The following is a 14008-nucleotide window of genomic DNA, read 5'->3' on the forward strand; positions in this document are numbered from 1 at the left end:
GGGTGCTACACTATTGAGGACATTGGTGAGGGTACTATTGAAGTAGTCAACTGTATGGTCTAATCCTAGGGTTCATAGTGGCTCCCAGTTACATTGTTCTAAAATAGTGTTAAGATCCTGAGGGTTTAGGTTGTGGTCATCTCTGATTTGTCTATAGGCTATGGGCTTGAGTATGATGGTGCATTTGCATAGGAGGAATGTGGGAAGGTGGTCACTAAGACCATCTGGTAGACAGCCCGTATGGTAGTTTTGTTTGGAGCAGTTGATCAGTGTCCAATCAAGAATATATTGTTTGGGGGATTTTTTATCTACTCTAGTAGGTTCTTGAATGAGTTGAGAAAATCCAAAGAGGTTAATATGGTTAGCGGGGTTGTTAGAGTTAGAGGCTGACCAGTCAGTATTTAGGTCACCTAGTAGGATAGTTTCTTGTGGAAGATTATCATAAGCCGAGTGTAAGATTTCCTACATTACGGGAGAGTTATTTCCTGGAGGGATGTAGCAGCAAAGTATGTTGATTTTTTTTCTGTTGTTTATATAAGACTGAGGCTAAGGTTTCTGCGTTATGAAATTTAGGTAGAGGAGTTTGTGGAGGTTGGATGTTGAGTGTGTTTTTAAAGAGAATTGTGACCCCACCTCCCTTCCTGCCTACTCTGTTTAGTCTTAAGATATTATAACCTGGGGGGAGGATATCTTTGTTTTGAGTGCTAGGTTTTAGCCATGTGTCTATAAGAGTCAGTATGTCAGGAGAGTAGTGGGATATGAATGCATGTAGGTCAGTGAGCTTGTTAAATATACTCCTGGTGCTGATGTTAAGAATCAGTAGGTCAGGTGTCTGGTTGAGAGTATGGTTTTGAATGGTCCTGGGTGTGGGTGTATGTCTCCTGAGATAAGTAGTTGCAATAAATAGTATATGTTTAATTGTGTGAGCTATTTCTATGTTGGATCTAAATGATATTTTTCTAGTGTAACATCTTGGCATGTAGGTCCTGTGTATGTGTATGTGCAATATTTATTGGCGTATAGGGAAACATTTTGGCAAATTGTTTTACAAGCCAATAAATCCCCTGGTCTCAATGATAACATTTCCCTAACACAATTACTGAAATTAAGACTAGCCAAATTATGAGGTTATCGGATATGATTCCTATCCAGCATTTATTATATTTCAAGTAGTTCAGGTATTTACTTGAATAATTTTATTTTATTACCAGAATTATTTTATATATTTTTCTGTTTTTTTAATTTCAAGAGGTTTGTTAATATTAATAAACTGGTATTAGTGTATGATAAAAACATTTTATTGGCAGTATTTTAAATGTATATTTTTAGTACTTTATGTTTTTAGCCTCATGGCTCTTTTAAAAGAAGATGAATTAAATTATTAATTATTTAATTGATGGTTTAATTGGCAAATTATTAATTATTTAATTGATGGTTTAATTGGCAGGGTTTGAGCCTGGTGTTAAGTATTAATTGTATCTGATGAAGTCTGACATTTTTGTGGATGAAAATGCTGTGAATTTATCTTGATTTGCATTTATGCTAATAAAACTTTGTAAAAGTTTGTACCTATCTACAAGTGTTTGTGCCGCTTCATATAGTCTGCTCTTTCTTGGTGTTTTGTGCAGTTATTGGACTATTGCTCTCCTTTTTCTGTTGGTTCCTGTGTATGTGTAGTATTGTGCTATCACTGAATATTGTAGAGCTGATAGCAAAGTTTTTGTAAGTGTGGAAATATGTGTTGTATGGTATTGTTGTCCAGTGGTATGTTAGTATGTATGGATGTGATATAGGCTAGAGTTGTGAGAGCTAGCAAGAGAGATGCTAGTATGATTTGCATATTGTATAGTAGTGATGCTTGGCAGTAATTAGTAGAGTGGATGAAGTAAACAGGTGAATGCCTACAGATTTAGTGGAATTCAGTATTGTAAGAACATTAAAGTTAGTAAGATTTAGTACTGTGTAGCCCAATAAAGCACCCTTGTTAGTCTGCACAAACAAATACCCTTAATACCCTTCTAAACTCAATATACTACCGCTTGCAGCTCACAAATCAAAAGACTGGACATTATGGATATGCAATTTTCAAACTTCTCTATAGCCAGCTTGGTGGATATGGGCATCTGCATCCTGAGACAATGTAGCAATAATTCTTAAAGAATCAGACACAGTATCTAAGAGATGTAATTACACAATGACAATGGTGGCAAAACTCTTGCATACAAGTCCGCATCAAGTTGACACAACCACACACACAACACCTACCTCACATACCACACAACCCACACATAGACTAACATATGATGAGGCACTTAAAAGCAATCTTCCTAAACAACAAAGATCACCTAGATCATCTGCTGTCAAACCTATGCCTCAACAAGCCCAAAGGCACTCAGAAAACACTTAACACCATATATAATGTCACTCTCAGTGGATCCCCAAACTCTAAACCCCTAAGGCAAGCAAACACACTTCCCAGGACATTCATCAGAGGGGATTCCATTGTAAGATATACTGATGCCCCTCTAACCAGGCTGAACAAGGAGAAGATAACTGTTAGTTGTTTATCTGGTGCCAGGATACGCCAAATCATACATGCACTCAAGTCATTACGCCACAGGTACCAGTATGATTCCATCTTAGCCCATGTATATGTAAATGGCCTGAGAGATACTGAGCTAGACTATATGGAGAGAGACATTATGGAGCTTTCAGACTATATCTCAGGCTGGTATCTACCTGGCACTGAGCAGCATATTACCATCACAGAGGATGATGCCACAATTTGAGCAAAAAATGATTGATTTCAACAACTTTCTGTCTTTCTAGTATCATTCGCTGACTTTCTTGTGTCATGCTACAATTTCCCAATGGCCATACCTTAAAAGCTACTCATTCCTGTTAGTTTAATGATACTGTCATTTTGAGACCATTATTCAAGCTGAAACTTTGAAATATAAAATCTATTATTAGATTGTTTAATTGAATGCTATGCAAAGATCTTGGGAAATGTATAATATGTCTCTAGTAGTATTTGGGTTGCACATTAAGTTTGTCTCACGGTTTAATAAAATATTATATAAGCATCCTAGGAAAATATTTTAATTTGATGAGGTATTGTTTGGGACAATATGAAGACAGTACTTGTTTACTGTAATTTTAGTTAATGAGTACAATTGCACGTGTTTTAAGTTTATTTTTAACATGATGAAATTTGTATTTCTAATCTTGTGGCAGGAAAAGAGAGTGGCAATTCTGATGAAGATTCTGATTGCATTAGCCAAAAATATTCATCAGTACTCAAGTGTCTTACCACTTGTAGTTAATAGTCTGAAACAAGAGCCTTTTGGGCCCTTTTCAATAAAAACGTACATGCTGTGATTGATACAAAAATTCTCAAGGGTTGCTCAATGCAGATATAAAGTAATTATACAGTAAACTTTTTTGGGCCAAGAATTTGAACTGTATTCCATCAGTTAGTAAATATTAAATTAGTAGGACAACTAGCATTTCAGCAGTTGGGAAATTATTTTAGAATGGATAGAACAAATAGACATACATGATGTTACTTCTGTCAATGCTAATTCCTTACAGTTTTCACCTTTTTCAGTAGATGCATTGTATACACAATAAAACTTTCATTATTTTTTTCTTAGTAATTGCTCAGAATGAATGATAAACACTAGCTATCTACTGCTTACTCTATCATTCTTACTGGCTATCATGTGCTCCATCTTAAACTGTAAATACATTTTAAGCCTAGCATTTATATTTGGAAAATTTCTTCCAGTTTAGCCAAGCAAATGGGGTTGAAACACTGATTACAGTTTAATATACTGGACTTTAATTCCATGAATAAAAATGGAATCTATGTTTTTATCTTATGAAACTTGTAAAAATTGTATAGTGGGAAGATTAGAACTTTGGCAAATGCCAAAATACATATAGACTGAAGAGTTACTATACAGTGAGGACTACATTAGAAATATATATAAACACACAGAGCAAGGTCATACTGTGTTACAAGCAATATACCAACAAACCCTCGTAGAAAACAAGACATCCTTGGCCCTTGGTTATGCTATCACTGCTCAGAAATGATAAATTATAAAATGTAAACTCTGCTTCAGTCATCATAGGAAAGGAATTAAAATTCACTGAATATTGATACTAACATGTGGATCCAAGACATAATATTCAACTTTCAGGCTTGTTGACTTGCTTAATCCAAGATGGTAGCAGTCCATCATAAGAAAGAAGAGTTTCCTTTTTAGTGGCTACTGTATGTAATAGCATTTCTTTAGAACAAGCTACTGAATTAATTAGGTCTATCCCCATGTCAGAATTCTAATTAACTCTTAAAAATAAACCAAAGAAAATGTTTCTAGAAATATATATCTTCTCTTCTATATAAATGCAGACTAATACTACATTTCATAAATTCTACCACCAAATTCCTATCCCTTTGATAAATAGCTTAAGATAAAACACTTTTGACTAAAATAAGCATACAGCTCTCCTTAACTCTGATCATGGTGTTTACTTAATTATTCTTGACCAATATAACAGTTAAAGGGTGAATTCTGCTTTAGTATTATCATAGAATTTTTGACCCTCCGATACCCCTTCTTTCAAAATTTCCTGAAACTCTAATCCTATTATACCCCATTATACTCTTTAAATTGACACAGGTCACTCCAATGACACCAAAACATTTCTAGTCATTCTAAAATGTACTCCCTTTCCTCAAGGCACCTTATATTATGCCAAAAGCCTTGTTTAATACAATATGCACTTCTCTTTGTCTAACATTATTTAGTCTCTTCCTATTTGCTCCATTCTGCTTCTTAACTCATTGTCCCCAGGTGCTCATGGGGATTTGCTTTTAAACATTGAACCTCATATAACTGAACTAAATTTCCATGAGATGAAAATAGCGAAACCTGAAATACCCAAAAAGCATTTTTTTTCCCAGGGTAAGTAAACACTTGCCCAAACTTACATGAAACACACACCAAAGTAAATAATACCCACATATGTGAGTGGCTATGCCTCCCGCCCCCACAACTATATATACCAACTCCAGGATCACACTACAGAGGAGAAAATGTCATGTTGGGGAAGGGTTTACTTACTCTGGAAAAAGTTTGTCATTCGGGTATTTCAGCTTTTGCTATTTTCATCTCAAGCGAATAAAGTTTGGTTATATTAGGTTCTATGTTTAGAAGTAGATCCGCTCATGGATGACGGATGTTACTTTTTGCCACAAATGCAGCTGAACAAGTGTTCATAACTCTTAAACCAAAATAGCGATGCATATTTATAAAGTGCACATCGATATCTAGAAAAGATATATTCCAACTTATAATTCTAATACTATAGTTTACAATAATCACTGTGTGTATGTGCCCTTTTATGTTTTTTTATTAACTTTCTTTCACTAAGCACTGTAGCTAAACATCACTTCTTTGCTGCATATCTGTCCACCCAGATGTCAACTCAAAATTAGACATCGGCCAGAATTGTAACACACTCACCTACTGAGACAGTGGCAAGAAATGAACAATAACATATCTTATTATTACATATAAATAGTTATATTAATATGCCGCTATATTAGAAATCATGTACCAATAAACAATGTTCACAATGATGAAAACATTCTGTTGATACCTTACAATACATATTATTTAGAGGAATATTATAACATACTGCATTTCAATAAAGCAGATTTATGTACAAATTATAATATTGACAGCTCTGTCCATGCAAACCACTGCAGGTTGAAGTATATTCACTGATCTCTTGCACATTGTTTGCTTGGATTGAGTAATGTGCAGGAAATGAGTTATGACCAGCAATATTAAAAATATGAAACACGTATAAGCATAACTATATTCATACTTTAATACTTTTATTTTCTTACTGTCAAAATTAATAGATTTTATGTCACTTTCTTTCCCTTATCCTCACCTGTAACCTGGTGTCTGTAATTAGTGGCATTCTACTCCTTTTTGTGAACTGTAACAAAAATAGTACAAGAACACCATATTGTTCAAGGATGGGTGAAAGATTTGTGGAGGAGTGTTCAATGATGCAAAAGAAGGAATTTATTTTGGAAGAAAAAGTGAAAATGGGGGGGTATAATGGAAGACTATTGAAGGCTATTTGGAAGAAGGGGAAATAAGGATGAACAGAAAGGAAATACATTTTTGGGTAAAAAAATAAAATGAAGGACATTTTAAAATGGCAGATATTTCAAAGTAAAAAAGCAGCAGTGTATTTTAGGAAAGAATCTAAAGAGTAAGGACATTTGGTTTAGAGTTCATTTGATGAGAATGAAGAGGGAAAGCTGAGTCAGGAGGCAATAATGCAAGTGATGAATACATATGCAGAAAGATTATAAAACAAATTAACGAATAAAAGAGGAAAAAGTGAGTTGAAAAGAACTGGGAAATATTTTAATGAATTTTTGTAGTGCCCAGTTGCAGTGCAGAATAGAAGTAAGTGATTATTAATGCTTAGTAGAGACGGAGTTGCAGGGAAAGATGGGATAGTATATGATTTTTATAAAAATATGACTGATGTACAAAACATATTTTTATTAATTTTTTTTAATTATTGGTTTAGAGAAGGAATACAACATAACAGAGTTTTAAATATGATGATAAAATGTATTTGAAAAGGGGTTACAAGAGAGAAAGAGAGCCTGTTAGTTGAGGAACTGGAGACTTATAGCATTGCATAGTACAAATTATAGAATTTTAATGAATGTAATACAGGCCAGGATAAGTTAGACAATGGACAAATTTATGGGAAAAGGAGCTTATGAGATAACTGATAAGCAAGATTTTGAGTTATTGATTTTGGAAAAGGAATTAGTGGAAGATATAAAGCAAAGCTTAAGCAAAGAGTTGTTACATGTATTTGACTTTGCTAAGGTATATGATAATTTATCATATAGAGAACATGGAGATATTTTGAAAGAGTCTGCTTTTTAGTAGAAAATATAGGAGGTTATTAAAAATGATTTATGATATGTCCCAGGTGTTGATATTATCAAGTGTATGTAGCAGCGTTGGAATGGAGAAAGAGATTAGGTAGGGATGACTTCCATATGGTGTAGCTTTTTGCCTTATTATGAATGCAATGATGGCAGCAGTTTGGGAAGAGGATGGGGAGGAGGAGATGTTTTGGGAAACTGTGAATGCAATACATATTCATAGTTTTTTGAATTATGCTTAATTTTTCATTTAGTATATAGAAATAAACAAAGGATGATGGCATTATTCGAAGTAGTAGAAAGGATGTTTGTAATAGTTGACTTAAGTTCATAGAGTTATACCAGACTAATGACCACTGGGGACTTTATAAGCTCAGCCATGTATCCTATATATATATATATATATATATATATATATATATATATATATATATATATATATATATCACACACATTTTCTGAGTCATACAGATTAATTTAAAGGATACATGCACACTTGGTTATGATTTACAGACTGCCTCCCACTGGTCCAGGTTACGCTTGAAAAGGGTTAGTGAAGAACTCCACTTCACATGTTTGGGAAGCTTGTTTCAGATGTGGGGAATTTTCTGAGTGATATACCTGTCCCTGCAACCTATCCTATTTATGTCGCAAACAAGGATCGAGTTACTTGATTACATAGTTGTGATGCTGTTGGTTTTGTGAATGTACAAGATGTCCATCAGAGCAGGATCCAAGTATGTCTTGTATGTCAGGCAAAGATAGTCTCCCAACAGTTAGATAGAACATTGAGGCAATTTGCAGCGAACATGTTTACACCATGTGCATGCATATATATATATATATATATATATATATATATATATATATATATATATATATATATATATATATAGATATATATATATATATATATATTTTTTTTTTTTTTTTTGGTGAGGAACCTCTGTGGATGTTCCAGTTGTGGCATGTGCTTGGGCCAGTAAATACCTAAGGGGATGTATTGAATAATGGGTATGGTGAGAGACAAATACAGAGCATGAATGACCTCCTTGGACCTAGATGACATGTCCTTGCTTATAAGCTGAGCAACACAGAATGATTTCTTTACTGCCTTAGACACATGTTGGTCAAAGGCCAGGTTAATGAACACATATGTCACTAAATCCCTGACTACTGGGTCCACTCTTGGGAGTATGTTATCAATGAGGCAGTTTCCTAGGTTGACTGACTTCACAAAGTGTACTGTTATGCATTTTCTGACATTAAGTTTTAAGCAATGGCTTTGATGCTAGTCATTTCCCTGTGTTAGTCCTTCCTGAAGGATGTTAGTGCCGTTGATGGATTCTATGACTGCATATAGTTTGCAGTCATCTGCAAACTTGGTCAGCCACAAGCCTCTGACATTGACGTCCAAGAAGTAAATGGCAAAAAAAAGTGGGCCCAGATCATAGCCCTGAGGGACTCTGCTAGTGATCAGCCTCTTTGTGGTGGTGTTCACCCCTGTGATAACTTCCTGGATCCTATCTGAGAGCCAACTGGCTAGCCAGCATGCAATACAGAGGATGATGCCTAATTTCATGAGTTTGTTTACAATGTCCAGGTGGAGTATTGCATCAAATGCCTTAGCCAGGTCATGATAGACAGTATGCACCATTTTGTCCTCATCCATTGCTTTGGTGGCCTTTTCAAAAAAGTCCACCAGGTTGATTAGTCACGATCTGCCTTTGACAAAGTCAAACTGAGTAGGGCCCAGTGTCTGAAAGCTTCCTCTGTCATTACTAATCATATACATGATATTTATTTTGATTGCTTTGCATATGAAACTAGTCAGACTTATGGGTCTGAAGTTTCCATGCTCCATTGATGGACAGCTCTTTTGCAAATGGATGACTGTTGCAGTCTTCCATTCACATGGCACAAAGGCTGTGTGGAGGTAGTGGTTAAATAGTGACTCCAGAGGAACAGATATGTTATGCTTCAGGCAGTGCAATAATGTGGAAGAGTGAACCAGGAATCCAGTAAAGTTCTTAGCAGAAGCCGTAAGGCTCATGCTAGAAAGAACCTTCTCCCTCCTCTTATTGATTTACAAGCATATTAGTCATGATGAGGTAAGACCTCATTATCATAGTCAGGCAGATCTACATGTCATGGTAGTAACCCGTAGCTCATGTTTGCATACACACAAGTACAAAAAATGCAAACACCTCCCCACAGACACACAGACACACACATATCACAGTCTTTGTACCTGTTCCTACCCTCTCTACCCTCCTGTAGCTCCTCTCACCCCTGCAATACTTTATTGCCATTACTGCATATATTTATTAGGCTCTGTTGGTCTACTGCCACCCCTAAACCCATGATCTTCATACTACCATTGGTGTCAGTACAGCACTAAAGAGAATCATCCCTAGTGTCTAATGTATCCACCCACCCTGATCCCAGTTATAATATATGTGTCTTCAGCCACTTTATGAAGAATTCTCTGGTCTTGCCTTCCCACCCTGACCCTTGCAGTAATGTTGGAGTCATAATGGCACTTACCATTTTCTCTAGTGTCTGCTGGTTCACCGCACCCCTGATCCCCATATTAACAATGGGGTCATCATAGCACTTACCATATTCCCTATTGTCTGCTGGTTCACTTTACCCCTGATCCCCATAGTAACACTGGCACCATCATGGTGTCATCATAGCACTTACCATATTCCCTATTGTCAGCTGGTTCACTTTACCCCTGATCCCCATAGTAACACTGGCACCATCATGGGGTCATCATGGCACTTAACATATTCCCTATTGTCTGCTGGTTCACTTTACCCCTGATCCCCATAGTAACACTGGCACCATCATGGGGTCATCATGGCACTTAACATATTCCCTATTGTCTGCTGGTTCACTTTACCCCTGATCCCCATAGTAACACTGGCACCATCATGGGGTCATCATGGCACTTACCATATTCCCTAGTGTCTGCTGGTTCACTTTACCCCTGATCCCCATAGTAAAACTGGCACCATCATGGGGTCATCATAGCACTTAACATATTTCCTAGTATCTGCTGGTTCATCTCACCCCTGATCCCCATAGTAATATTGGTGCCACCATGGAATCATGGCATTTACTATATTCCCTAGTGTCTGCTGGTTCACCTTACCCCTTAGCCCCATATTAACATTGCCGCCATCATGAAGTCATCATGGAACTTAACATATTCCCTAGTATCTGCTGGTTCACTTCACCCCTAATCCCTACAGTAACAATGGTGCCATCATGGAGTTGTGGCATTTAATTTATTCCCTAGTGTCTGCTGGTTCATCTTACCCCTGAGCCCCATAGTAACATTGCTGCCATCACGGAGTCATCATGGCACTTAACATATTCCCTAGTGTTTGCTGGTTCACCTCACCCCTGATCCTCAGCAATGAAGGAGAGATTTCCTTTCAGCAACAAGCACTTAGGGACAAAAACACTATCACTGCTCTCAGTTAATAATTTTGAGCTTAAAATCGACAGATCAGTGCTTGATATCTGGAGCAGCATGTTACATTAGCTCAAACAGGTTGCATATTCCTACCATCTTGAGAACAATACAGCAAACAAGACTGAATTTTTCTGGATACTTAATTGCAGACTACATAATTTATGAAATGGCCCTCCATTCAAATATCTCCCTCTCATTTACATTCTCCTTACCACGTTCACCACCCTTCATCTTCTTTATCTTCTATATTTGTATAATCTTTTAGCAAAATTTATTTGCAAAACAAATAAAACAGACAGAAAACTGTGCCTTCCTTTTAAGATTTACAAAATGACAGCAGATGTAAAGTCCCAACTATATGGTTACAATTTTGAGGCAGTGAAGGTGAGTTGAATCACATCAATAACACAGTTAAATAATTTAACTTCACTTTCACAAATGCAGTGATCATGAGCAGTTGAATATGTACTATTTTGTAACAAAAGAAACCAAGATAGAAAGGAAGTTATGTTTTATTAGTAGCATCTTCTTTATTTTTAATTATTTAAACATCAAGGCAAATGGTTAGTCTTCCTAGAAATTGACATTTCTTTCTATCATTAGGGTTTAAATTTAGCACAGTAAGATCAATGACCTAGAGAAAGGAAGTGAGATTTTCTTATAAATTATAACATTTTTAAACAGACTGAGTGATTTAACAAAATTTTGTGATGTTGACGTAAATTAAAAACTAATGAAAAATAATTAAAACATTCAACATAAGTAAGATAGGTTCTAGACCAAGGTTTTTTTTTTTTTTTTTTTTGCAGTTTTCTTCCCAGAGAAGCAATAGTCAGAACAGTGAAACGTATAGCTTTATGCTTGTGGAGGTCTCCTTCCTTAATACCATATCCTTACTGCACCTGTTACAGGACTGTACATTTTTAGGAATTCCTACTTCTGCCTGGAACTTTTAGTTTTTCAGAATTTTTTATGAACTGGTAAATATCGTGGTAAGTAAACATTTCAGAAATCTCCCTATTCAAACTAATTCTTGGTCACACCAACAAATTTATCCTAAAAACTATTTCATTTAAAATCAATGGCAGCATACTAAAATTAATCATGGGTGATGCTAACGAGCTATCTTAGTACACATGCTTTATCTTGTGTCCACTGGCATGAGCATGTGTCTACCTACCCATATGGGTGTAACTTAACTTGCAGGTGAGTTACACCTGCACGGTGTGTGATACCACTGACCTTCAGCTGCAACATCTTGAAAATGACATGATACAGGCTATCACTGAACACACCCAACAACAAATGTATGAAAAAATAAAAGTGTAATAGGCAGGAAGATCTACAAATGAGTCTTCAAGCATTATTGGGCAGATTTAGCTTCATGCCCCCAAAATAGTTTCTTTTGTTAGGAGTAGATATCAAACTGGTGCTTTCAGCTCATTGGCATAAGTATGCATAAGATTACATGTGTGACTGTGTGTGTGTGTGTGTGTGTGTGTGTGTGTGTGTGTGTGTGTGTGTGCACGCGTGCGTGCATGCGTGCGTGTGTGTCTGTACAAGCACATGGTTAAATGTTTGAGTATCTATATATGTGCATATGCACTTTCATAGTACTTGTTGCTTTGACATTCTGATTGCAAATACAAAAGTATTTAATTCATCCATTTCAATTTAATTAAAATATAAACACTTACCTTCCAGTGTGTTCCTGAAGCTCTGATTGGCAAATCTGTCCATGGAATCAGTTTCATATTCAGGAAGGCTCACACAAAATTCCACTTCAGTAGAGGTAGGTAGTCTGGGTGTGCGACTTCTGTCATGGTCTCCTGGGTTACGTATAATAGGGCCTTCTGGTGTACCATCACACAATGTCCTTCGAGTGTTATAGTCCTCTGGCCTACTGCAAATTACCTGAAAAATATCAGTTTGGCTTAATGACTACAAAAGTATTTAGCCAAAGCAGTGGCATTTAAGTTTGGAATATGTAGCACTTATCTTTGTAAATTCACCTGAACATATATACATAACTGAAGTTCTTCAGCTATGTTTAGTTGCCTCTAGGAGGATCAGTCTACAAGGTTGAAGTGAATATCACTGAACTGCATAGTAATAAAGCCCAAAAGGCAGAAATTGAAAATACCTAAAGCATGATATTCCAAAACATATTTTGAATTTTGAGCCAAAAAACTGTTGTGAGGAATACAATCTGTATAGCAGGGTATATGCAGAAGGTTCTAAGTCCACTGCTACTCTCACAGAGGAGGCAACATCCTCCATATTACCACTAGTCAATTGCTGTCATTTTGATGTTGGAGAACCTCAGAGATTAGTGAAAAATGTGGGTTTGTCTGAAATCAGGTGATGCGCTAATTTCAAAGGCTGTGTAGCCTTGGAAACAGAATAAATTAATAGCCAAGGGTGGTGTGGGTGCAGTCCTCAGCATGGAGATGTGTGTGCATAATAATGTAATTGGAGGTTTATAATAATGAAGCACTGGACCTGTAATAGATTTATGTGTATATTTTAATTGCTTCACATGGTTAACTGTGCTACTGTACCTTATATGTCATTAAATTGCATTTTTTAAACAAAACAAAGAAGGGAAGAAAGTCACTTTCATAAATGCATGCTTCCTGTATATGTGAATGCCCAGTGCAATATCTTTACTGATGTGATGTCATATAAAAGTACATAAAGTATATCAGGCAGTTAGAGACTGTTGTGGTTGCTATCTTATTCATAATGCAGAAGTTTCTTTCAGGGCTTGTAAAACAGCTATGGTACTGAAATTGGTTAAATGATTCACAAATGTACTGTGAGCACTATAAATGGGATTTCCACTCTACATTTGATACATAGATTCATAAAGCAAGTCATGCTTCTGTCCCAGTGAGTAAGGGCTTCCTTTATGATTAAGAATTTGAGTGGTAGTATTATCTTGCAAAAGAGTGCAATGCATAGCACTTCACTTTTACACCAAGCAGCAGTCAGCATACATCCTAATGTTTAAGAATATACAGCCTGTATTTAAGTGAAACCATGTATGCACTACCTTCATATCCTCTGAAATTGTGAGCTACTGCTGGTCCTTAGGGGTCACAAATAGTTCAAGTCTTTTAACCGCACATATGAATTAGATAGTGTGAGTTCAAATCTTTGTAAATATGCATCAGTCTCTGCACTGTGTTGAGATGGTATTAACAGATCACATATTACTTTGGATAGCAGGCATCACAGTGAGTCAGACATTGGCAATGCAATAATTTCAGCACTAATTATATAGCAGTTAGTTAGCTATAATGTACAGGTGGCCAGAGCTCATTTTAACCCAGTAATGTGATCAGTGTGCATCAGTGGCTTAAATGTGAGCACCACAGAGAATAAATTGAGGCAAATTCCAGGAGAAGTAGTTAAACTGGCAAATTTCAGCAGTGCACGGTCTACATACATGCAAATTAAAGTGGAAGGGGGATATACATGTACCTATTTTTGCAATACAAGAGTGATGTATACAA

General features: G+C 36.2%; 1 protein-coding gene across 1 annotated transcript in view; it reads right to left on the reverse strand.

Annotated features, from left to right (window-relative positions):
* Positions 1-14008, reverse strand: part of TYR (tyrosinase) — a 390102-nt gene that overhangs the window by 212606 nt on the left and 163488 nt on the right. The window contains exon 2 of the mRNA XM_044072204.1: positions 12188-12404. Coding sequence (XP_043928139.1) covers positions 12188-12404 — 217 coding nt within the window. The remainder of the gene's footprint in view (positions 1-12187; positions 12405-14008) is intronic.

Source organism: Protopterus annectens, chromosome 5.part0 (assembly GCF_019279795.1).
Source record: "Protopterus annectens isolate FY-2018-M chromosome 5.part0, PAN1.0, whole genome shotgun sequence".
NCBI lineage: Eukaryota > Metazoa > Chordata > Ceratodontiformes > Protopteridae > Protopterus > Protopterus annectens.